We start from the raw sequence: 25,741 nt of genomic DNA, 5'->3' as shown, positions 1-25,741 counted from the left end.
TGCCCCATGCTGCCTGGCAGCACCCGATCTTTTACAGGGGGCTGATCAGCACAATTAACCCTTCAGGTGCCGCACCTGAAGGGGTTAATTGTGCGTATCATAGCCCCCTGTAAGAGATCAGGGGCTGCCAGGCAGCAGGGGGCAGACCCCCCCTCCCTCCCCATTTTGAATATCATTGGTGGCCAGTGTGCGGCCCCCCGGTCCCCCCTCCCTCCATTGTAATATCATTGGTGGCCAGTGTGCGGCCTCCCCCGGCCCCCCCTCCCTCCCTCTATTGTAATATTATTGGTGGCCAGTGTGCGGCCTCCCCCGGCCCCCCCTCCCTCCCTTTATTGTAATATCATTGGTGGCCAGTGTGCGGCCTCCGTCGGCCCCCCCTCCCTCCCTCTATTGTAATATCATTGGTGGCCAGTGTGCGGCCTCCCCTCTCCCCCCCCTGCCCGATCATTGGTGGCAGCGGAGAGTTCCGATCGGAGTCCCAGTTTAATCGCTGGGGCTCCGATCGGTAACCATGGCAACCAGGACGCTACTGCAGGCCTGGTTGCCATGGTTACTTAGCAATATTACAATATTAGAAGCATCATACTTACCTGCTGCGCTGTCTGTGACCGGCCGGGAGCTCCTCCTACTGGTAAGTGACAGGTCTGTGCGGCGCATTGCTTAATGATCTGTCACTTACCAGTAGGAGGAGCTCCCGGCCGGTCACAGACAGCGCAGCAGGTATGATGCTTCTAATATTGTAATATTGCTAAGTAACCATGGCAACCAGGCCTGCAGTAGCGTCCTGGTTGGCATGGTTACCGATCGGAGCCCCAGCGATTAAACTGGGACTCCGATCGGAACTCTCCGCTGCCACCAATGATCGGGGGGGGGGGGGGGAGAGGGGAGGCCGCACACTGGCGGATCTTCGGATCCGTCTGTATGAAAGTAACCTACGGCCACGAATCACGGACGCGGATGCCAATCTTGTGTGCATCCGTGTTCTTTCACGGACCCATTGACTTGAATGGGTCCGTGAACCGTTGTCCGTCAAAAAAATAGGACAGGTCATATTTTTTTGACGGACAAGAAACACGGATCACGGATGCGGCTGCAAAACGGTGCATTTTCCGATTTTTCCACTGACCCATTGAAAGTCAATGGGTCCGCGAAAAAAAAAACGGAAAACGGCACAACGGCCACGGATGCACACAACGGTCGTGTGCATGAGGCCTCACACTGTGGAAAAAGTCCATCCAGAAATTCACTTGTATGGATTTTAAATCCGCAGAGCGTTGATGTAGGGTATGCTGCTGATTTCCACTGCAGATTAAACCCTTTGCAATGCAAAAAGGAAATCCACAAAAATCTGCTACTAAATCCATAACAAATCTGCATGTTGTGCTGTGGATTTTGCTGCGGATTCCTTGAGGATTTTTTTTTTGCTGCTAAATACCTTCCGTTGGAATGTACCCATAAAGGGGTAGGCTCATCTCACACATTAATGGCATATATTGCTAGGATATTCCACTGATGTCAAAAAGGTGTTGTGCAGCGTACTCTCTATTCATCGCTACAGGTGTTCCGAAAATAGCCGAACGAGCGCACTCAACTATTTTCCCAACTAAGTCCCATAGCAGTGAATAGAGGGCACACCAAGCAAGCATGGGACTGCAGGAAATAGCCAAGCGCTTTTTTGAATAGCATTTTCGAAACTCCCACAAAAAATCGAGGTTGGCTGTGCATGCATGGCTGATCTCCGTTCACTTTTGGGGCACCGTTCTGGAAATAGGAGCAGGTCCCAGAGGTGGGACCCACACCTATCTGGCATATCCCAGCATTATAGCATCAATGTCTGAGATGAGCCAAGCCCTTTAGTCATTTTGTTAATTAATCATCAAAAACTAACAATTAAAACATTCTTGGAGCAAATACGAAATTGCACATGAACACACCATTATCCTGAAAAGCCACCTCCACCCTTTTCCCAATTCCAGGAAAGCCATTTTTAATTTTCCTTGGAGATTTGGAGTCCATTTTGAGACTGAAGTAATCATAGCTGGAAAATAAATAAAGATATTATAAAATACTTATAAAATCCACTATAAATTATTAGATTTATTTATTTTATGCACTTATATAGCACTGCTATGTTTCCGCAGCACTTTACAGACCTCAACATCAAGCTGGCCCCCAATGGGGCTCACAATCTAAGTTGAAATAAATAGCAATGTGAGGCAGCCATTAGGTCCCTGTACAGACTTTGCTGAAGTGTATTACGACACCTATAGAAGACCATGGGCCGCACTGTTTTGTGTATATGGCTCCTAGGCAGACCCGTGTATCTAATCCATACATGCTATCTGTATAGTCAGAACCAGCCATCATGTGTTACTCTGTCCCATCGGCCTTCATTCTATTGTATCTCAATTATCAAAATGAGGGCCTGGATGATCACATGAGTGCAGAATCTGACTACATAGACATTGTAGTCTGGGACCATGGAGATACACAAGTTTGTAAAGGAGCCGTATACACAAAATAGTACGATATTTCAAAAAGTTTGCGAAGTTCATTAATTTTTCAGCTTAGATGCATTGAGCACACACCACATAACTCCATTGCTGTTCTAAACGTACCTAATCATGAATCTTCCTCACATACTATTGGCAGGGGCAGACTTGGCATTTTTGGGGGTCCCCTTAGCACTGCTAAACTCTGCCCTGTTCACCGCTAATCTGCTGATCTTTTATTTGCCCCCACATAGTATAATGCCCCTTATCTGTCTCTTGCAGAGTAATATGCCCCCTCATGTACCCCCAACACAGTATGGTGCCCCTAACATTAATCATTGCCCCCTTATTTGCCCCAAACACAACATGGTGTCCCTTTAGTGTCTACAAAATGAAAACTTACGTGGCCATATACCACAATAAAAGGAGCAGATCTCTCAATGCAGATCTGCTCCTGTCAGTGTGGCGAATAGGTGCAGGAGATGCAATGACAAGACACGAACGAATTGATTCTACAATTTGTGCAAAACACTCAAAGTGAATGGGAGGAGCAGTTGTAGTTACACTGTGCCACCTCAGCTTATAGACCCCAGTGCAAAACTTTTGCTTTAGAGATGAGCAAATTGATTCTACTGATTCAGAATTCATCCCCAATTTCCCTCCAAAATTTGGATTCCTACAATTTTTTGTCGTTCTTTTCGAGTGAATATGAGGGAGGAAGAGACTAACCCTAACTGTTCAATCAGTGCTTTTTCATAATAAGATTTTCCCCTGGTGGTAGCCTCGAACTGTTTAATCAGTGCTTTTTCATAAAGGAAAGTTAATTTACATACCATTAGGTTTCTGGGAAAGATATTAAAATTAGCTTTTCTTACAAAAAGAAAAGAACATTGAAGGGGTGGTCTCACTTCAGTAAGAGGCATTTATCATGTAGAGAAAGTTAATATAAGCCACTTGCTTGCACAATTTAGGAAAAAACAGTAAATGCGCTCCCATGGTCCTGGCCACCAGAGAGGCCGACTCTTTTTCCTATAGTGTGCAAGCACGTCCACCACTGATGGATTGCAGGGTGGTCTCTAACCATGGAAACGAGCAGTGTATAATGTGATGGAAAAATAAATCCAGCCAGCAAAGGAGGCAATATGGAAAATCACCATACATTAGTAAATGGCTTGTATTAACTTTCTCTACATGATAAATGCCACTTACTGAAGTGAGACAACCCCTTTAAGCCTATCTGATGCCAGTACAAGTAAGATATGCTAATTTGCCTATATTTTTCCCAGAAACACAGAGCAGGATTATCTGGAGCCAGTGGCGTAACTACCAGGGAAGCAGCTGCTTCGGGGCCCGACGCCCGGCAGCGTGTGTGACAGTTTATTTTCAAGTTAGTTAAATATGATCGATTCTTGTCTAAGGGGCCCCTCGATAATGTTATCTAATCTTACTATTTCCTGAAGTCTCCTGATGTGTCTGGGATTTGAACCCACAACCTTCATGTATCAGAGGCAAAGCATTTACCCACACAGCCATAAAGGCTGCCTTGCCACTGACTGAAAAAATATGAGACTTCTACTGTTATAGCTGGCTAAGTGTACATCTATACACATGACAGCTGCCCCAACACACCCAGCACTGCTTTATCTCTATATGACAGCTGTCCCAGCACACTCAGCTCTGCTATATCTCTATATATGATAGCTGCCCCAGCACACCCAGCTCTGCTACATCTAATACACATGACAGCTGCACCAGCACACTCAGCTCTACTATATCTCTATATATGACAGCTGCCCCAGCAAACCCAGCTCTGCTACATCTATACACATGACAGCTGCCCAAACACACCCAGCTCTGCTACATCTATACACATGACAGCTGCCCCAGCACACTCAGCTTTGCTATATCTCTATATATCTATCTACTGTATAGCAATACTTAGAGATATATAGATGTAGCAGAGCTGGGTGTGCTGGGGCAGCTGTCATATATAGAGATATAGTAGAGCTGAGTGTGCTGGTGCAGCTGTCATGTGTATTAGATGTAGCAGAGCTGGGTGTGCTGGGGCAGCTATCATATATAGAGATATAGCAGAACTGAGTGTGCTGGGACAGCTGTCATATAGAGATATAGCAGTGCTGGGTGTGTTGGGGCAGCTGTCATGTGTATAGACTTGCACTCTCATATAGTACTTTTGATTTGTTCCCAAAGTGAATTTTTTGAAAAATTCAGTGAATCGCACCCAAAACAAATTTCAAGAATTTCAGTAATAAACTTACCTATCCGGGCTTCAGCGGCGCGATCCTCAGCCTTGTCATGGCATGAGGCGCACTGCTGAGTCACTCCCCCTTGTGACGTGACCGCATCCTTAGTAACAGGATACAATGCTCTGTGTCTCCCCGCAACGGGCATGTGCTAGGGGACTAGCAGTTGGCTGATTAGCTCAGCTGCTCTATTACTGTCTACTTGTTTCTGACTAATGGAATGTCGAGTCAATGGACCTATCAGGTTCTGATCCAGGGACACCGCTCTCTATTTAAATCCCTTCCTTGCCATACACCGTTGCCAGTGATAGTCTTGTTTGGCTCACTAGCTAGGTTCCTTGATCCTCGTTCCTGTTTCACTTATTGATATCCTGTGTTTCTGACCTCGGCTTGTCTTCTGACAACTCTCCGTCTCCTGTTCCCGTTCCATTCTGGTTCTAACCCATTTCTGTTAACTCTGGTATTGTATTTGTCTGTCTGTGTTTGTTTGTGTGTCTCTGCACTTAAGTAGTGTAGGGACCGTTGTCCAGATGCGGGCTAGCCACCTAGGGCTTGTACTGCAAGCAGGTAGGGATAGTGTGGGGTTGCAGTCCAGGGCCTCACTGTCCTTGTTCATATCTACTCTAATGACGTGACAATTCCCTCATCGTTACGCTGTACCCCATATGCTCATAGGTATAATTAGTTTTGGGATTAACTGATGTCGACCCAAAGTACTTGACAAAAGTCCACTTACCTCCAGTACTTATCTCGCACAAAAAAAATGGTTTTCCTTTCTTCTTTTAAGAACAATGCAGCATCTATTTTCTTAACAGAACTTGGGAAACCAAACTGGGAGATATCTTGGGGATAGTCCAGGACCATGCTAAAACCTCTCGTAATCCAAAAGTGTCGGCCTGCGCAAAACAAAGAGTTTAATGTTCCGTTTGATTTGTTAAAGGCAAACATTTCTTTTAGTTATAATGTGGGGGATTTACTAAGACAATTTACAATACAATGCAAATCCCCATCTCCATGATACCAAGCACAGCCGTTATACAATGTACGGAGCTGTGCTTGGTAAGCTGTGAGGAGGCAGCAGCACTCACCAGAGTGCCGTGGTCTCTTCAAACAGCTGATCAGCAGGAGTCCTGGATGTCGGACCCCCGGCGATCAGATAATTATAATCTTTCCCCTGTAGTAAATCTGCCCCATTGTGCAGTTCTCCTTGGGATTAAATTAATAGCCAATAAACATAACAGATAACTAACCTTTGAAAAGGTAGACAATGTCTCTCTGTGGAACCTCATAGGCTGCATCCACACTTTGTAATCTTGGCCAAGTAGCGTTAAGTAAGAGGGTATCAATATTGCTTTTTGTTGCACTTTTCCTCCATATTATCCTAAATAAAAAAATTAAATATAAAAATAATATATAATATATAATAAAATAAAAATATTTTTAAGCCAGCTTTAAGATATATTCACAGAGATTTATTCCTTCTCTTAAACAACATTTGTCATATCAGCCCCCACCTCACCACTGACAACGCTAAAACACCAATTCAGGACCTGAAATATCTCATCTTAAAGGCATTTCACAGGAGCAGCGCTGCAGTAAACAGGCACAGGAGCTGCACCATTTCGTGCCTGGTTCCAGTACATAGCAGCTACTGCTGATTGGTGGGGGTGACTGGAGTTGGTCCACCATATTGATGATCTGTCCCAAGGATAAGTGCTCTAAATGAAAAAGAACTTTAGCAAAAGTAAACCACTATTACATAGTAACATAGTACAGGGTGGGCCATTTATACGGATACACCTTAATAAAATGGGAATGGTTGGTGATATTAACTTCCTGTTTGTGGCACATTAGTATATGTGAGGGGGGAAACTTTTCAAGATGGATGGTGACCATGGTGGCCATTTTGAAGTCGGCCATTTTGAATCCAACTTTTGTTTTTTCAATAGGAAGAGGGTCATGTGACACACCAAACTTATTGGGAATTTCACATGAAAAACAGTGGTGTGCTTGGTTTTAACGTAACTTTATTCTTTCATGAGTTATTTACAAGTTTCTCTTTGTTTACAGCCATTGACATGTCGCCGAGGTTAACACGTGAGGAGCGGATAGAAATTGTGTTGATGTCTGGTGAATGCAGTAACCGGGTCATTGCAGCAGATTTCAATGCAAGACACCCTACGAGACCACCCATCTCCCATGCTACAGTTGGCAAACTGCTTGCTAAGTTTCGTGAAACTGGTTCAGTGTTGGATTTGCCAAAATGTGGACGCATGAAATCTGTCTCTAATGAAGAAGCATCAGTGGCTGTCCTAGCTTCATTCAGCAAGAGCCCACAGCGTAGCACTCGCCGCATGTCACTGGAGTGTGGCATTAGTCGAACATCCCTTCGGCGGATATTAGCTACTCACAAATGGCACTCTTACAAACTCCAGCTACTGCAGCATCTCAACGAGGATGACCCAGATCGGCGCACTGAATTTGCAGAATGGGCAAAACAAAAATTTGAACAGGACCCTCAGTTTACGCAGAAGATTTTGTTCAGTGATGAGGCAAACTTTTATGTGAATGGTGAAGTTAACAAACAAAACCACCGCTATTGGTCTGACACTAACCCACATTGGATAGATCCCTCCAAGACTGTTGGAACAAAAAAATTGATGGTATGGTGTGGTATATGGGGTACAAAGATAGTGGGGCCATTCTTCATCAATGGAAACCTCAAGGCCACTGGATATGCGAAATTGCTACATGATGATGTTTTCCCTCTTTATGCACTGAAGCTGACACGTTTCCTGAGTTTTTCCAGCAAGATGGTGCACCACCACATTATGGGTGTCAGGTCCGAGCATTCCTAGATGAACAGTTTCCTGGAAAGTGGATTGGTCATCGTGGGCCAGTTGAATGGCCTTCAAGGTCTCCCGATCTGACCCCCTTAGACTTTTATCTTTGGGGTCATCTGAAGGCAATTGTCTATGCTGTGAAGATACGAGATGTGCAGCACCTGAAACTACGGATACTGGAAGCCTGTGCTAGCATTTCTCCTGCGGTGTTGCTATCAGTGTGTGAAGAGTGGGAGAAGAGGGTTGCATTGACAATCCAACACAATGGGCAGCACATTTAACACATTTTATAAGTGGTCAGAAACTTGTAAATAACTCATGAAAGAATAAAGTTACGTTAAAACCAAGCACACCATTGTTTTTCTTGTGAAATTCCCAATAAGTTTGATGTGTCACATACCCTCTTCCTATTGAAAAAACAAAAGTTGGATTCAAAATGGCCGACTTCAAAATGGTCACCATGGTCACCACCCATCTTGAAAAGTTTCCCCCCTCACATATACTAATGTGCCACAAACAGGAAGTTAATATCACCAACCATTCCCATTTTATTAAGGCCTCATGCACACGACCGTTGTGTGCATCCGTGTCCGTTGTTCCGTTTACCGTGATTTTCTGTGGACCCATTGACATTCAATGGGTCCGTTGAAAACTCAGAAAATGCACCGTTGTTCATCCGCGGCCGTGATCCGTGTTTCCTGTCCGTCAAAAAAATAGGACCTGTCCTATTTTTTTGACGGACAACGGTTCACGGACCCATTCAAGTCAATGGGTCCGTGAAAAACACAGATGCACACAAGATTGACATCCACGTCCGTGCTCCGTGGCCGTAGGCTACTTTCACACAGACGGATCCGCAGATCCGTGTGCATAAAAGCTTTTTCAGAGCATTTCGCAGACCGCACATCGCCGGCACTATAATAGAAAATGCCTTTTCTTGTCCGCAGTTGCAGACAAGAATAGGACATGTTCTATTTTTTTTTGGGAATGGAATTGCGGATCCGGAAGTGTAGGACAGCACATAGCATCTGTTCCGGCCCCATTAAAAATGGATGGGTCCGCAAAATCCGGAACGGATCCAGAAAAAAATTGCGGACGTGTGAATGGATGCTAAAACTGTGTAAGCTTCTAAAGTGAAGCTACACCAGCTAGGGGATACATGTCAAATAAAAGGGGTTACCCAATTTGGACACCACCTTTTCATGTGTCTTAGGCCTCTTGTACACAAACTTTTTTTTTTTCCATTTATGTTCCGTTTTTTGCCTTCCGTATACTGACCGTATACGGAACCATTAATTTCAATGGATCCGCAAAAAATAGAAGGTACTCCGTATGTATTCCGTTTCCGTATTTCCGTTCCATTCAAAGATAGAACATGTCCTATTATTGTCCACATAACGGACAAGGATAGTACTGTTCTATCAGGGGCCAGCTGTTTTGTTTTCCGCAAAAAACGGAATGCACACGGACGACATCCGTATTTTTTGCGGATCCGTTTTTTGTGGACCGCAGAATACTGAAAAAGCCATACGGTCGTGTGCAAAAGGCCTTATTAGAGAATAAAGGGATGCCAAAGAAAGGTAGTCCTCCAAATTAGGACACTACTCTATAAGCTAAAGGAGAGAGCTGCTGCAGTGAGCAGCATCTGCTCTGGCAGATACTGTACACCGTAACTGTGTTGCATGGCCCCTGTTCATTTTAACATGTGCAATGTAAGACACTGCATAATGCCACTGCAGCAGAACTGTTTGGACACCTTTTGCTTCCCCCAGCAATAGCAGTTGAATACTGGTGAGTGCAGCTGCAAGACCCACAGCAAGCAGCTAATCATCGGTGAGTGACCATAGATCCTAGAGGGAAATTTCCCAGTGGGCTAATGCCCAGGGGTCTATCCGAGCCCTTCTCATGGCTGCCAGCTGGATACCTAATGATCTGATGTTCTCAGTAGTGATTAAAGGGATTATCTGGGAGTATAAAATTCCCCCCATATGCCTGGGCCCCCAACACTGAATATACTTACCCCGCTCCCGGCACCGCTCCTGGTCCCCGCACTACCGCTGCTGGTTCTCCCCATGCATGGATGAAAACATCTGTTGGGGCGGAGCAGCCAATGGCAGGCGGGGACGAGCCTCCCTAGTGTCACCCGTGATTCTAGGAAGGCTCATCCTCATCCCCATCCCCGCCTGCCATTGGCTGCTCTTCCCCCCCCCCCCGACACTGGATGTTTTCATCTGCGCACGGGGAGAAGAAGCAGTGGCGGTGCAGGGACCAGGAGCGGGGAGCAGGGTAAGTATATTCAGTGTGGGGGGGGGGGGGGGCCCAGGCACATGGGGGGAATTTTATACTCTTAGATAACCCCTTTAATGCTAGGATCACCAGGTACTTATGCACCTGGCCGGTGGCTGTAGTTGCCCACCTAAATTCAACTGTATTGCTGCCTTCAAGATGTGCATACAGTTGAATGCTGAAGCGGGAGTGGCAGTATTTTGTCCTGCACTGTAGTATTTGGTTCTGCTGGTTTGACATTTTGTACTACACTACAGTATTGCCGATCCTGCCTTCTTCTATTGTCCCTGTCTACCTGTGTTGCCAGGTCTTTTGTCAATCTGGACCCATCTACAATATGAGGCTTCTTTTAGGTTTTTTTCCAGGGCTACATTAAGCTCCAAGTCAGCCCCTGTCTGTATTATACTATCAGGTAAAATATCAGTTGACAAGTACCCTTCCTTAAAAAACAGCAGATCTCCTCTCATGCTAGTTATTGCATCAAACTTTAGTTCTCGGTCACATTTTCTGGGTGCTGTTGGGTTTCGTGGGACATCAGCTGGCTTTGATGCCTTGGTTGGTTTTCCCTCTGGCTTCCTTGTTGGTTTAGATTCAGGTTTCTTTGTCGGTTTAGGTTTCTTTGGAGGCTGCGGTAGAGGTTGCTTTGTAGGCTTAGGAACCGGTTTATTTGGTGGTTTAGGCTGAGGTAGCTTTGGTGGTTTAGGCTGAGGTAGCTTTGGTGGTTTAGGCTGAGGTTCCTTTGGTGGTTTAGGCTGAGGTTCCTTTGGTGGTTTAGGCTGGGGTTCCTTTGGTGGTTTAGGCTGGGGTTCCTTTGGTGGTTTAGGCTGAGGTTCCTTTGGTGGTTTAGGCTGAGGTTCCTTTGGTGGTTTAGGCTGGGGTTCCTTTGGTGGTTTAGGCTGGGGTTCCTTTGGTGGTTTAGGCTGGGGTTCCTTTGGTGGTTTAGGCTGGGGTTTCACTGTTGGTTTTTGCACATTGGGAATTCTTGGTCCTGTTTATAAAATAAAATAAATGTATTATTCTGCTTTAAATATACAGTAGGTGAAAGTGTAGAAAGGACCAATACAAGTACAAACCGGATTCCAAAAAAGTTGGGACACTATACAAATCGTGAATAAAAACTGAATGCAATGATGTGGAGGTGCCAACTTCTAATATTTTATTCAGAATAGAACATAAATCACGGAACAAAAGTTTAAACTGAGAAAATGTACCATTTTAAGGGAAAAATATGTTGAATCAGAATTTCATGGTGTCAACAAATCCCAAAAAAGTTGGGACAAGGCCATTTTCACCACTGTGTGGCATCTCCCCTTCTTCTTACAACACTCAACAGACGTCTGGGGACCGAGGAGACCAGTTTCTCAAGTTTAGAAATAGGAATGCTCTCCCATTCTTGTCTAATACAGGCCTCTAACTGTTCAATCGTCTTGGGCCTTCTTTGTTGCACCTTCCTCTTTATGATGCGCCAAATGTTCTCTATAGGTGAAAGATCTGGACTGCAGACTGGCCATTTCAGTATCTGGATCCTTCTCCTACGCAGCCATGATGTTGTGGTGATGCAGAATGTGGTCTGGCATTATCTTGTTGAAAAATGCAGGGTCTTCCCTGAAAGAGATGACGTCTGGATGGGAGCATATGTTGTTCTAGAACCTGAATATATTTTTCTGCATTGATGGTGTCTTTCCAGACATGCAAGCTGCCCATGCCACACGCACTCATGCAACCCCATACCATCAGAGATGCAGGTTTCTGAACTGAGCGTTGATAACAACTTGGGTTGTCCTTGTCCTCTTTGGTCCGGATGACATGGCGTCCCAGATTTCCAGGAAGAACTTCGAATCGTGACTCGTCTGACCACAGAACAGTCTTCCATTTTGCCACACTCCATTTTAAATGATCCCTGGCCCAGTGAAAACGCCTGAGCTTGTGGATCTTGCTTAGAAATGGCTTCTTCTTTGCACTGTAGAGTTTCAGCTGGCAACGGCGGATGGCACGGTGGATTGTGTTGACTGACAATGGTTTCTGGAAGTATTCCTGAGCCCATTCTGTGATTTCCTTTACAGTAGCATTCCTGTTTGTGGTGCAGTGTCGTTTAAGGGCCCGGAGATCACGGGCATCCAGTATGGTTTTACGGCCTTGACCCTTACGCACAGAGATTGTTCCAGATTCTCAGAATCTTCGGATGATGTTATGCACAGTTGACGATGACAGATGCAAAGTCTTTGCAATTTTTCGCTGGGTAACACCTTTCTGATATTGCTCCACTATCTTTCTGCGCAACATTGTGGGAATTGGTGATCCTCTACCCATCTTGGCTTCTGAGAGACACTGCCATTCTGAGAAGCACTTTTTATACCCAATCATGTTGCCAATTGACCTAATTAGTGTTAATTGGTCTTCCAGCTCTTCGTTATGCTCAAATTTACTTTTTCCAGCCTCTTATTGCTACTTGTCCCAACTTTTTGGGGATTTGTTGACACCGTGAAATTTTGAATCAACGGATTTTTCCTTTAAAATGATACATTTACTCGGATTAAACGTTTGATCTGTCATCTACGTTCTATTACAAATAAAATATTTTCATTTGCCATCTCCACATCATTGCATTTAGTTTTTATTCACAATTTGTTTAGTGTCCCAACTTTTTTGGAATCCGGTTTGTATTAAGTAAAGTATTTTTAAAAGGGGGACACAAAACAGAGGACTTCTACAAAAAAAAAGTGTGTGGTGCCTCTTCCCAATGGTGTGCCAGGGAAAGCATACTACCATACACCCGTCTCACATTTACAAGAATGACTAAACAAAAAATACAGTCATTCATCAATGAATATTCAACTATTGTTTTTAACTGGTGGACATGGCTATTAGATCTCATTTACTAATTTTTCATATGATTACTATTGATATCTATAGCATTAGCTTTCACTTTAAACCAGTAATAGTGCATAATCATAAAGAACCAACTGGTTTGCCAAAGGTCACCAAGGGCAAAAATGTTGTCTTTCCTCTGCCTTTAAGCTAATAATAGGTAATAGTTCAGGTAGCATAAGGTTGTACAGTGGTGAATAGCTAAAGTATCTGGTGGTCTAACATGGTTTATAGGTTCATACGTAATACATCTGATGCTTTACTGGCGTTTAAGAGTAAACGCCTATTATCCCTTCTTGTCTATGGTTGATTAACAGTTAATTCCTAATGTCCATGTGGTCTAGGGTAATGAGGAAGCTTTATAGCAATATCCCAGGTGGCCTAAGTTACCAGAGTGGCCCATCCCAATATTCTTGGTAGTCTAGAGTAGTAAGAGGCAATCACAGAGCAGCATGGTTTGTGCCTATGTAATCTCTCAAGTGGAATGCCTCAAAGACATGTAGGACACTTTTTATTTAAAATGTCAATGGCTGGGAAAAGCCCACGCTCAAGTGAACCCCTTTGGTCCTGAACCTGCCAAATATGGTAAAAATAAATAGTTATACCATAGAGAGCTTGGATGCCTTCAATGTCATCTTTAAATAATTTAAACTTGGTTGGGTCCACAAATGAATTTTGTGATAGAGTTGGATACATTATGGCCTGCTCATATCTTGAGTGCTCCAGTCCCAAAGCATGGCCCAGTTCATGAAGCGCGACTAAGAAAATGCTGATACCTGAAAAGCAAAATAAATAAAAAATAATTCTAGTTATTACTAATTTTAAAAAATGACATCTTTCTTTGCCATGTAATAGTATATCTCTTGACACCCTCTTTGAGAAGACAACCCTTATCTAAAGAACACATGCAGTGAAAAAGCTAAACCTCACAGAGCTTGGGCCCACTCACTGTTTCTACATTCCTACTAGCTCATATTACATTTCCCCTCCTCTCTTATATTAGAGAGATGGTCTGCTTGAATCCGACTTGCTGATGCTGCTGTGATCACAGGATTTTATTAGCTAACTAGTTCTCTCAACAGACATGCTCACAGCTTGTAATTCCAGCGTGTGTTGCTAGCAAGTAGATGAACCTAATAAATAGCACGGAACACCCATAATTCTAAAATTAATAAAAATGTACACAGTTAAGAATCTATCCTTAGGTTTCAGTCACTTGCAGATTATACATAGGGGCACATTTATTAAGACCGGCGCTTTAGACACCGGTCTTAATAAAGCCCTCCTCTAGCGGTGGATCCACCGCAATTATGTAGAGGTGCCAACCTCTACATAACTTCGGTGGGTTCACTGCGGCTTCTAAATATTTCCTAGCAGTTTCCTAGCTGTCTTACATTTTGACCATTTTCTACACCTAAAACAGGCGTAGGAAATGGTAAATGAGACGGGCCTGCCGACTCTTCCCCGCCACACCCACATTATTAGACCTGGCGTGAGCGGGGAGAAGTTGCAAACTTTCGCGCCGCAATCTGCGCCAGAAGTACACCTAATTTAGGCGTATTGCTGTTTAATAAATGACTCCCTTAATTTGTATATGGTCCAAAGTAGGAGGAGAATTGAAGGGGTATTCCCATCTGGACATTTATGGCATATCGATAGAATATGCCATATATATATGATGGGTGTGCGTACCACCTCTGGGATCTGCTCCTATCTCAAGTACAGAGTCCTGTTGTGAAAGGAGAGAGAGCTGCTTATGCACAAGTTTCTACATTCACTACTATGGTCACCATTCACTGCAATGAGACTTTCAAAAATAGCCAAGCACACTCGCCTGGCTATTTTCGCAAGTCCATTAGCTTGTTCTTCATACACGGTAGGGCCCCATTCTTGAGACAGGAGTGGGTCCCAAGAGTGGGACCCCAACCTATTGGACATTTATGTCCTATTGATATGCCATAAATGTCCAGAACTAATTCAAGCTACCTTTAAAATGAGAACATGTTAGGATTCTTGAAGTTCTAGTCTTACCTTGGGGACCCAATGTCCATGTCTCTTCTTCATCAAAGTGAGCATCTCCTCCAATCCCATTACCTGGTGCAAAAGCATGTGCCAAGATTCCAAGTGGTCCATCAAATGGAAAGAAATCCCCATGGTCTGCACAAATAATGCAATTCTTGTTGTTACTAATGAAATCCAATTATCACAAAGATAATGTAATGTGATACATACCTCTGAATCCAAAAGATATCATAATATCCCCTTCACCACTATAAATCTGGCGAAACTTTAAAGGTGTAACCTCACTCCATAGCCTGAGGGCCTGTGCAATTGCATAATCAACTTCTGAGTTGGGGATATCTGGAGAGTAGTTGACAATTCTGTGTAGAGGTTTAAAAACCATATCAAGATTATTTTAAATTGTGCCAATGTATCTAAATTTTTTTAGGAAATAGTCTTGATTAAAAATAATGAACCGTTTTCTGCAGGCAGCTCCTATGCAAAAATATGTGTCTCTAAACAGTCCCTCTGCATAATCCACCCCCACTTCTATGTCTGTAGCTTAGATATTATTATTACGTGCAGTGGGTGTAGACCCACTGCATCAACCAACTGGTTTGGCTTAGAGCTAACTCTAAGGGCATTATTCTGGCAATTCTCCGATATTCACCCTTTAGCCTCTATACAGGGATCTGGACTTCAGTGTGGATGACACACCAGGCTGCTACCTCTTGAGATAGTCCTGGTGTGGTTGGCGGTTGATTAATGGGACTCAGAGACACTAGTGTGAAGCACCAAATGATCAGGCATTGATATTCTGGAGACGGACAAAGATTAGGGCAGGCAGCATACAAGAGTATCCAAGAGACAAGTCCAAGGTCAGGGCAGATGGCAGTAGGGCAATCTAAGAAACAGGCAAAGGTCAGGGCAAGTGGCAAGAAGTCAGAGTTGGTAGTCAGGCTTGAGTGGGGTACACGAGTAGTCAGACAAAGTATGCACCTTTGCTGGTTACTAGAGACTAGAAAACCTAAAGCTCAGGCACTCTCCCACTGGGGATGGTGCCTTATATATCCAGCAACAGCTAGCCATAGGCAGCAGAAGAAATTAGGCATGCGTGTGCTGGCCCTTCAAGAGGCCAAGGGCGAGCGGACACCCTGTGGAACAAGACTAGGGTCTTCACACTGGGCTGCAGCATGCAGAAAGCACAGAAGTAACTGTTGGACCACCGCAGGCTAAAGGAGCAGGATGGACAGACCCAGACAGTAGCTGGGTGAGTAGTGTAGCGCCCGTGCCTGCGAGGAGGAGCAGACAGTAGTGGGCACAGGGCCCCAGCGCAACAGATATGGGGGGATATGTAAGGGTTACAAGTCAAGGGATAACGCATCACTGTAGTATGAGTACGCAAGTCTGTAACCATGGAAACACAAAGATCTGCTTAGAAGCTGCATACATGAAATGATAGTTTGATATTGGCAAAGTATTGAAGCAAGAACAATGAAGCTACCTGTAGGTCAGGGATGTTTTTTCCCATTTAGGCTTCCCAGGAAAATGGCTGAACCTCTGGACGTCAGGGACTCCACATCTGGGTTTCTTCATAACTTCCAGAGTTTCCTGGTTTATTTTTCCGGTGACATGAAGTCCAAAAAACGTTTGCATGGCCTTGATTTTGTCTTCAGTTAGATTGGTCACCTTTCTTGACTTAGTAGATGCATTGTAGAATCGATCTATGTATTCCTGATACAACAGATGCATTTAATTGATAGTTTCTGATTTTAAAACATTCATTACAATTTTACATCGATCTGTCCCAGGTCTGGATGTAAACTCCTAGGATGATGTAGTTACAATATATGGTGTCTCATACTTTCTAGTCCAACCAGCGTCACGACAAATGGTCATATGACGCAAGAGGATCTGGTCATCACCGCTGCCTGTGATTGGCTGCAGGTGGTGTCAAGGAGAGGAAGCCCAGCGGAGCATCGCAGGCCGGGGGTCACCGCCACTTCTGTGAGAAGTTCTGACAGACGTCCTTTTTTACCTCTTGCATGATGTTCTTTGTTTTGGTTTCACTTTGTCATCTCATTTCCTTCTCCCAGGTGTCACCTATTTAGACTAATCCTCTTTCCTTTATATTTCCTCCCATACTGCCTCACTTTGCGGTTTATACTACTTCCTGGATTGAAGTGTCCACTGCTGGAGACTTCTGTGGCTGCTTGTTCAGATAAGTGCTTTCATGTATTATATTTCCTTGCTGGCTTGATTCTAGGTGACCCTGACTCCCTCCGTATTAAGTGCAGGGAGCCGGTGGCCGTGTCCCCTCACTATTATAGGGTTTTCAGGTGTCACACAGTCTAGGTACGAGGGCATGCAATCGTCTACCTTTGAGACCCTTGTATGTCCTTAGCAGTCAGGGTGAGCTCTTAGGGTTTTATAGGGCTCACCCATATGCTCCTTAGTTTGGGATCAAGCCAGTCGGATGTTTATCCATAACTTCCAGCTATCTGCAACATCATCCGTGACACCGGGAGGGGAAGGAGCGTGGAGCCAGCGCCGGGAAGCAGGTAAGTAATCTTCACTTTACAGCTCTGGGCGAGTGGGTGGGGGTCTCGCCAAACCCTCCGATTCTTGCTCAACCCCTTTAAGCATAATGACGGACATGCTAATTTCATCGATCTGCCAATTATGTGTGAATGTGCAGGAGGTTTAGAGAGCATACAGTTTATTAATCGCAGTAAAATGCCAGCAGGAATCCTGTGTATTTTTTAGATGCAGGCTCACCTGCCCCTGCTGCTGATTGACAGCTTTCTCCCTGTGCACCATAATAGGGAGAAGCTGTCAATCAGTATCGGGGGTGGGTAGGAGAACCTACATCTCATGAGTCCATTGCACTACTGCCTCACAGCTCTGCCATCACGGTGCAACAAATAATTTATAAAAAGCATGATTTGACTGCAATGTGGGGATGACAGGTTCCCTTTAAATAAAGAAATTACTGATGAGCGAATTTCTTGAAATTTGATTTGGATTCGATTTGGCAGAATCGGTTGGGTGATTCAATTCGGGTTCAAATATATTTGACCTGAATCAAAAGTGTTCCAATTGCCCTCAGAAGATGTGAATGACATTCTGGGGTCTCCTAGTTCTTTATGCAACTCATTTCAAGACTGCATTAGTAATCTTAAATTGACAGTGACATACTGTATATGGCTATGGATAAAAGCAGGGCTGCTGGTGGTTACAAACAGCCTTTTTAAAAACAAACTGCACTGTAAAATCTTTTACATTAAAAAAAAAAACAGTCCAAAAAAATGTTCGCTCTTGGATGGCAAATGCCTGCTGTGTGTGTACACAAACCTCCTGGGGTCACGTGTTCCTGCTTCTTCATCTTTCCTGCCTTCTGATCTGATAATTTGCTGATGCCTTTTTGAGAAATTTGCTCAAACTGAATCTTCAAAAGTACAGCTTCATATTTGACCAAAATGTTTTTAAAATTTGGGTTGAATTTGATTAGTTTAGAATCGATTTGCCCATCTCTTAAAGAAATAGATTGTTATTATAGTGTTCTTACCTTTTTAGCAGTTTTAAATGATTAGCAGCATATACAAATTAACCTACACACATTACTATGTAACTGCTAATATCTCATTCCTTAAGGCTCAGTTCAGACCTGAGCGTTTTACAGCGCGTTCCTACGCGCTGTAAAACGCTCAACAAGGAGAAACCAATGCTTCCCTATGGGAATGGTTCTCACCTGGGCGTTTTACAGCGCGTACGATCGCGCTGTAAAACGCCCGACGCTCAAACAAGTACAGGAGCGTTTTTTTGGGCGCTTGTCGCGCGTTCCCGTACATAGACTTTCGGGAACGCGCGACACTGTGTGTACGCTTGTCTCTGTATGCGCGCTTGTAAACGCCTGTACAATCGCGCATACAGAGCGCTCCTTTCAAAACGCTCAGGTCTGAACTGAGCCTAAAGGCCTTATTTAACCCCTATAATGACCCCACCAATGCCCTAACACCTCATATAGGTTATACTTACCCCGCACCCGAGCACCCGCGTTGCTTCTGATCAGCCGCCGCTGCAGCTCCCTGTCGCGTGGATCAAAACATCCGTCAACAGCCAATAGGAGGCTGTGACGAGCCTCCCTAGCATCACGGGACGGGGATATGGAGCAGCGGCCATGCAGGGATCAGGAGCAATGTAGATGCCGGGGAGCAGGGTAAGTATAACCTATATGAGCGGTCCAGGCATTAGAGGGGTCATTATAGAGGTTGGATAACCCCTTTTAATCTACAGGTGTTACTTTTTGTAACTACACGTACAATAACTCACAAATGTTTATGATCCAGTCCTACTCTTTTCATCTTTCGTCCCACACAAGTATGGCTATTAATGGGTGGGTTTGGAGGCAATAACTGCAGATTTTTCTTATGTATATTCACACTCTGGGTTTAAAGTTTTGTTAAATAATATGTGATATAATATTAATTGGTATTTAATATAAAGTATGTATTACACTACACAGTGACACCATTTATAGTGATACACAAGGGTGATGGGAGGTCTATATGGGAACGTCAAGACCTATATTTGAAGTCTTCTATATATGACAGTGTACAGTCGTGGCCAAAAGTTTTGAGAATGACACAAATATTAGTTTTCACAAAGTTTGCTGCTAAACTGCTTTTAGATCTTTGTTTCAGTGGTTTCTGTGATGTAGTGAAATATAATTACACGCACTTCATGCGTTTCAAAGGCTTTTATCGACAATTACATGACATTTATGCAAAGAGTCAGTATTTGCAGTGTTGGCCCTTCTTTTTCAGGACCTCTGCAATTCGACTGGGCATGCTCTCAATGAACTTCTGGGCCAATTCCTGACTGATAGCAACCCATTCTTTCATCACTTCTTGGAGTTTGTCAGAATTAGTGGGTTTTTGTTTGTCCACCCGCCTCTTCAGGATTGACCACAAGTTCTCAATGGGATTAAGATCTGGGGAGTTTCCAGGCCATGGACCCAAAATGTCAACGTTTTGGTCCCCGAGCCACTTAGTTATCACTTTTGCCTTATGGCACGGTGCTCCATCGTGCTGGAAAATGCATTGTTCTTCACCAAACTGTTGTTGGATTGTTGGAAGAAGTTGCTGTTGGAGGGTGTTTTGATACCATTCTTTATTCATGGCTGTGTTTTTGGGCAAAATTGTGAGTGAGCCCACTCCCTTGGATGAGAAGCAACCCCACACATGAATGGTCTCAGGATGCTTTACTGTTGGCATGACACAGGACTGATGGTAGCGCTCACCTTTTCTTCTCCGGACAAGCCTTTTTCCAGATGCCTCAAACAATCGGAAAGAGGCTTCATCGGAGAATATGACTTTGCCCCAGTCCTCAGCAGTCCATTCACCATACTTTCTGCAGAAGATCAATCTGTCCCTGATGTTTTTTTTGGAGAGAAGTGGCTTCTTTGCTGGCCTTCTTGACACCAGGCCATCTTCCAAAAGTCTTCGCCTCACTGTGCGTGCAGATGCGCTCACACCTGCCTGCTACCATTCCTGAGCAAGCTCTGCACTGGTGGGACTCCGATCCCGCAGCTGAATCCTCTTTAGGAGACGATCCTGGCGCTTGCTGGACTTTCTTGGACGCCCTGAAGCCTTCTTAACAAGAATTGAACCTCTTTCCTTGAAGTTTTTAATGATCCTATAAATTGTTGATTGAGGTGCAATCTTAGTAGCCACAATATCCTTGCCTGTGAAGCCATTTTTATGCAACGCAATGATGGCTGCACGCGTTTCTTTGCAGGTCACCATGGTTAACAATGGAAGAACAATGATTTCAAGCATCACCCTCCTTTTAACATGTCAAGTCTGCCATTTTAACCCAATCAGCCTGACATAATGATCTCCAGCCTTGTGCTCGTCAACATTCTCACCTGAGTTAACAAGACGATTACTGAAATGATCTCAGCAGGTCCTTTAATGACAGCAATGAAATGCAGTGGAAAGGTTTTTTTGGGATTAAGTTAATTTTCATGGCAAAGAAGGACTATGCAATTCATCTGATCACTTTTCAGAACATTCTGGAGTATATGCAAATTGCTATTATAAAAACTTAAGCAGCAACTTTTCCAATTTCCAATATTTATGTAATTCTCAAAACTTTTGGCCACGACTGTATAAGCCCATACATTAGTAAAGACACGCCTGTATCTATGGTATAAATAACTGACAGGGACAGACAAGGGGGGGTCTTCTTACACTCACTCTGGCTAGAGATGAAGACACATGGAGCCTAAAGATTCCTAACCTTCAACAATGATACTTCAAGCAGAGGCGGCTCTTCCATTAGGCCACTTAGGCCGCCGCCTAAGGCCTCGCGCTGGTGGGGGCCTCGCTCTGGCTCCCACCCGAAATCGGCGCAAGTACAAATTGTACTTGTGGCGATGTAGGGTGGGAGCATCCTTAGGTCAAAACATTCTGGACTTGAGCTCCAGTGCCCCGAATGCTATTCCCCCCCCCCGCCCCGGTACTTGTCCACTGATCTGCCAGGGCCAGGCTGCTGCGCACTCATGAATTCAGTCACTTCAGAGCACTGCGCAACCCCGTCCTGCGGCGCATAATCCCGCGAGTCTCGCGGGAGGTCACGGGTCTCGCAGGATTACGCGCAGCAGGACGGGGTTGCGCTCTGAAGTTTTACTTTAACTACTTGCAGACCACCGGATGACTTAAAACGTCTAGCAGGTCCAGATGTATCTCTGCCAGGATGTTCCTGGATGTCCTTGCCGAGTACAAGGTGGGCGGCAAATTACATAATATGAGGCACTAGTGTGTGGGCAATTTGTGAGGCAGTGTGGCGGGCAAATTACTTAATGGGGGCAGTGTGGGGGGCAAATTACTTAATGGGGGCAGTGTGGGGGGCAAATTACTTAATGGGGGCAGTGTGGGGGGCAAATTACTTAATGGGGGCAGTGTGGCGGGCAAATTACTTAATGGGGCAGTGTGGCGGGCAAATTACTTAATGGGGCAGTGTGGGAGGCAAATTACATGATGGGGCAGTGTGGCGGACCAATTACTTAATGGGGGCAAATTACATAGTGTGGGGCAGATTACATAATGGGGGCACTGTAGGGGGCAGTATTACTAATGAGGGCATTCTAGCAGGGAATTACTATTGGTGGGACTATGAGGAGCACTATTACTATGGGGGGCACTATTATTTCTTCACAGGGCCGTTTGAAGGAATTTGGGGGCCCCAAGCAAAATAGACATGGAGGCCCCCCCCCCCCTCCATGCCCTCCCCACGCAAAGCCTACAGGAACCACAGTATAGCCATACAGTTTAAGTTCACCCACACTTTATATAAATAAAAAAGGAGGTTTACAGTGCAAATACTGCTGTTGCATTTAATGTGCATGAAATTTGAACAGTGCCATCCACAGATCCCCTTCCCCTAAACAGTGCCATCCACAGATCTCCCCCCTAAACAGTGCCATCCACAGATCTCCCCCCTAAACAGTGCCATCCATAGATCCCCCTCCCCTAAACAGTGCCATCCACAGATCCCTCCTCCCCTAAACAGTGCCATCCACAGATCCCCCCCCTAAACAGTGCCATCCACAGATCCCCCCTAAACAGTGCCAGCCACAGATCCCCCCTCCCCTAAACAGTGCCATCCACAGATCCCCCCCCTAAACAGTGCCATCCACAGATCTCCCCCCTAAACAGTGCCATCCACAGATCTCCCCCCTAAACAGTGCCATCCACAGATCCCCCCTAAACAGTGCCATCCACAGATCCCCCTAAACAGTGCCATCCACAAATCCCCCCTAAACAGTGCCATCCACAGACCCCCCCTCCCCTTAACAGTGCCATCCACAGATCCCCCCTAAACAGTGCCATCCACAGATCCCCCCTCCCCTAAACAGTGCCATCCACAGATCCCCCTAAACAGTGCCATCCACAGATCCCCCCTAAACAGTGCCATCCACAGATCCCCCCTAAACAATGCCATCCACAGATCCCCCCTAAACAGTGCCATCCACAGATCCCCCCTCCCCTAAACAGTGCCATGATGGCACTGTTTAGGGGAGGGGGGATCTGTGGATGGCACTGTTTAGGGGGATCTGTGGATGGCACTGTTTAGGGGGGATCTGTGGATGGCACTGTTTAGGGGGGAGATCTGTGGATGGCACTGTTTAGGGGAGGGGGGATCTGTGGATGGCACTGTAGGGGGTTCTGTGGATGGCACTGCCATCCACAGATCCCCCTACAGTGCCATCCACAGATCCCCCTCCCCGACGCTCACAGCAGTATATTTATAAACTAATCAGTAACTACTTTAACTTTAATCATTGCTCATTGCTGAGCTCTTTACTTGGATTATTTGGATATCTTATCTTACTTTGTCTTAGCTCCGGTAATAGCAGGCAGTGCGGGGGGCGGCGCTCACTCACTGACGTCACGCGCCTGCGCCGCCTAGTGGGAGGAGCAGGCGCGTGACATCAGTGAGTGAGCGCCGCCCCCCGCACTGCCTGCTATTACCGGAGCTAAGACAAAGTAAGATAAGATATCCAAATAATCCAAGTAAAGAGCTCAGCAATGAGCAATGATTAAAGTTAAAGTAGTTACTGATTAGTTTATAAATATACTGCTGTGAGCGGCGTGGCCCTGTATATTCTAACCCCCAGGCAAGCGTCCCTGTCACCATGGGAATGCCTGGGGGTTAGAATATACCATCGGATTTGAGTTTTTACGATCTCACTGAGCTCGTAAAACTCAGATCCGATGGTATATTCTAACCCGCAGGCAAGCGTCCCCGTCACCATGGGAACGCCTGGGGGTTAGAATATACCATCCCGGGCCAGCTCGGGGCCCCAAGCAATTGCTTGTTTTGCCTGTCTGTTAGCGACGGGCCTGTTTCTTCAGGATAGTATTTGGGGGTATTGGGGGGCACAGCGAGCAGCAGGATAACACTGTGGGGACTCCAGGTTGGGGGATGATGATAGAAATGTGAGGAAGCTAAGATGTCCGTGTGTCACACTCTGCAGAGACAAGGCGGCTGAGAGAAGTGTCCGGACTGAATGCAGAAGATGATGACAGAGAAGATCTACATCCGAGAAGACGTCACCTGGGAGGCCCTGGCTGTGACAGGTATGTGCTGCTGTATAGCAAATACAGCAAAATGCGGTGTGTGGGGGGAGGGTCGATTTAGAGAACTGGGCCAGGGTTAATGCAAAGTGTTAATATACACTGTGAATATAAGCACTGTACTGTGTTGTCACTGTGCATATTAACCCTTTACTGTGATGTCACTTCATATTAAAGGGGTACTCCGGGATAGGAAAATAAATCCCCTATCCAAAGGATAGGAGATAAGTGTCTGATCAGGGGGGGCGGGGGGGGGGGGGGTCTGGCCGTTGGGATCCCCCACGATCTCCTGTATGGTACTCCGGATCTCCTTGTGCCCGGAGGTGGTCAACACTCCCCCTCCATGTATCTATGGGAGAGCCGCAGATACAGCACTTGTGTATCTCCGAGTCTTCCATAGAGGTACATGGAGGGGGAGTGTTGACCACACCACTGCTCCATGCGGTGGTTGACACAGCTTATTTCTTTTGGACTGAGCCGGGGTGCCGTATGGGAGAACACGGGCATCCCAACGATCTTCGTGGGGGCCTCATGTTTGAGTTTCGCCTAAGGCCTCACAAAGTCTAGAGCCGCCTCTGACTTCAAGGACATTAAGACTTTTCCTAAACTATTTCTGTAAGTAATCAACTCTTATGAAGACTGAAAATAAATCACATTATTAATTTTTTATATGATTCTTGTTGAATCCTGGTGATGAGTCCTCTGGGTGTTCTTTACTCCAAATAAGCATACACTAGATTTGGAGAGGATTACCAAATCAGGTTGATATATTTTTCATACATAAATATAATACACTTGGAGACATATTACAAGTTTGAGTTTGAGTCAAGAACAATGAGGAGCCAGGAGTGAAAGATATAAGATGTAAATGTAAGAAGGGGAACACTGTGAAAAACTTTGTAGGTGAGGACCAAAGTTTTGAATTGTATTCTGGAGTAATCGTATAATACACTATAATAACTACTTATCAATACATTCAAGCACTTACCTGAGCCTTTATTAAGTCCTCCTTAGTGAGGTCTTTAGAGTCTGCTGGATCATAGACCACTCCTGTCACAGGTACCAGCTCAACAATGTAGACCTTCACTACTAGGAAACTGAAGAACCACAGGAGAACCATGCTGCCTTCTCATAAATGTCAGTTTTCGCATGAACATTTCTGTTTTGCTTCTTTTAATTAATGTGATTTCTTCAGGTACAATGTAAACATGACTGGAGCGTTTGCGCAACTCTCTTCCTGGCACACATTTCTTGGAATGACATGAGCCTGCAGGCTACATTTTTTTACTCTTTTGTTCCGGAATTTCAGAGGCCTCGGGGCAAACATTCTTCTATGTGAACCTTGAAATTAAACAAGAGAAGCATGCAGGATCATTTTAGGAAAGAAAGATATGACAGGTATGAGCGTGAACCGACTTGTGCACCCTTGTAAATAGTGAAGGAAAGATTTCCACATATACTGGAGCAAAAAATTGTCAATTATACATTCATTGTGAAATGTGTTATTGGAGGTTCTATAGATTGTTAAAAAAAATCAAATGACCCTTCCCAGTGGAATCTGTGAAGAAAATATACTCACCTACTTCTTGCCGCTCTGTTCAGGCTCAATGGCTCCTGGCTGTCTTCATTGTACTTCATGTTCCCATATGTAAAGTTTCTGCAAAGACGAATGACTGGCCTCAGTGATGATGTGTCCCCAAGTGGCATGTCACTACTGGGTCTTTGGCGTGGCAGTACCGCAGGGGCTACACGTGAGGTGCACGGTGGGCCGATGAGGGGCCAGCAATAATACAGTTCATCGGTTTACTCACGGTTAGCAGAAAGCCTCCCTGGGCCAGCAGCAC

General features: G+C 45.0%; 1 protein-coding gene across 1 annotated transcript in view; it reads right to left on the bottom strand.

The window, feature by feature from the left end:
- The window catches only part of LOC120996398 (stromelysin-1-like), a 32,014-nt gene extending 6,894 nt beyond the window's left edge, over positions 1-25,120 (bottom strand). The window contains exons 1-9 of the mRNA XM_040426286.1: positions 24,886-25,120; positions 16,259-16,488; positions 14,986-15,134; positions 14,785-14,910; positions 13,359-13,529; positions 10,321-10,873; positions 6,007-6,137; positions 5,493-5,652; positions 1,935-2,038 (exon numbers count right to left, since the gene is read on the bottom strand). Coding sequence (XP_040282220.1) covers positions 1,935-2,038; positions 5,493-5,652; positions 6,007-6,137; positions 10,321-10,873; positions 13,359-13,529; positions 14,785-14,910; positions 14,986-15,134; positions 16,259-16,488; positions 24,886-25,017 — 1,756 coding nt within the window. The 5' untranslated portion in view covers positions 25,018-25,120. The remainder of the gene's footprint in view (positions 1-1,934; positions 2,039-5,492; positions 5,653-6,006; positions 6,138-10,320; positions 10,874-13,358; positions 13,530-14,784; positions 14,911-14,985; positions 15,135-16,258; positions 16,489-24,885) is intronic.
- Positions 25,121-25,741: the final 621 nt, after the last annotated feature.

This window comes from Bufo bufo, chromosome 3, assembly GCF_905171765.1.
Source record: "Bufo bufo chromosome 3, aBufBuf1.1, whole genome shotgun sequence".
Classification (NCBI taxonomy): domain Eukaryota; kingdom Metazoa; phylum Chordata; class Amphibia; order Anura; family Bufonidae; genus Bufo; species Bufo bufo.
This window is presented reverse-complemented; position numbering and strand designations above follow the sequence as displayed.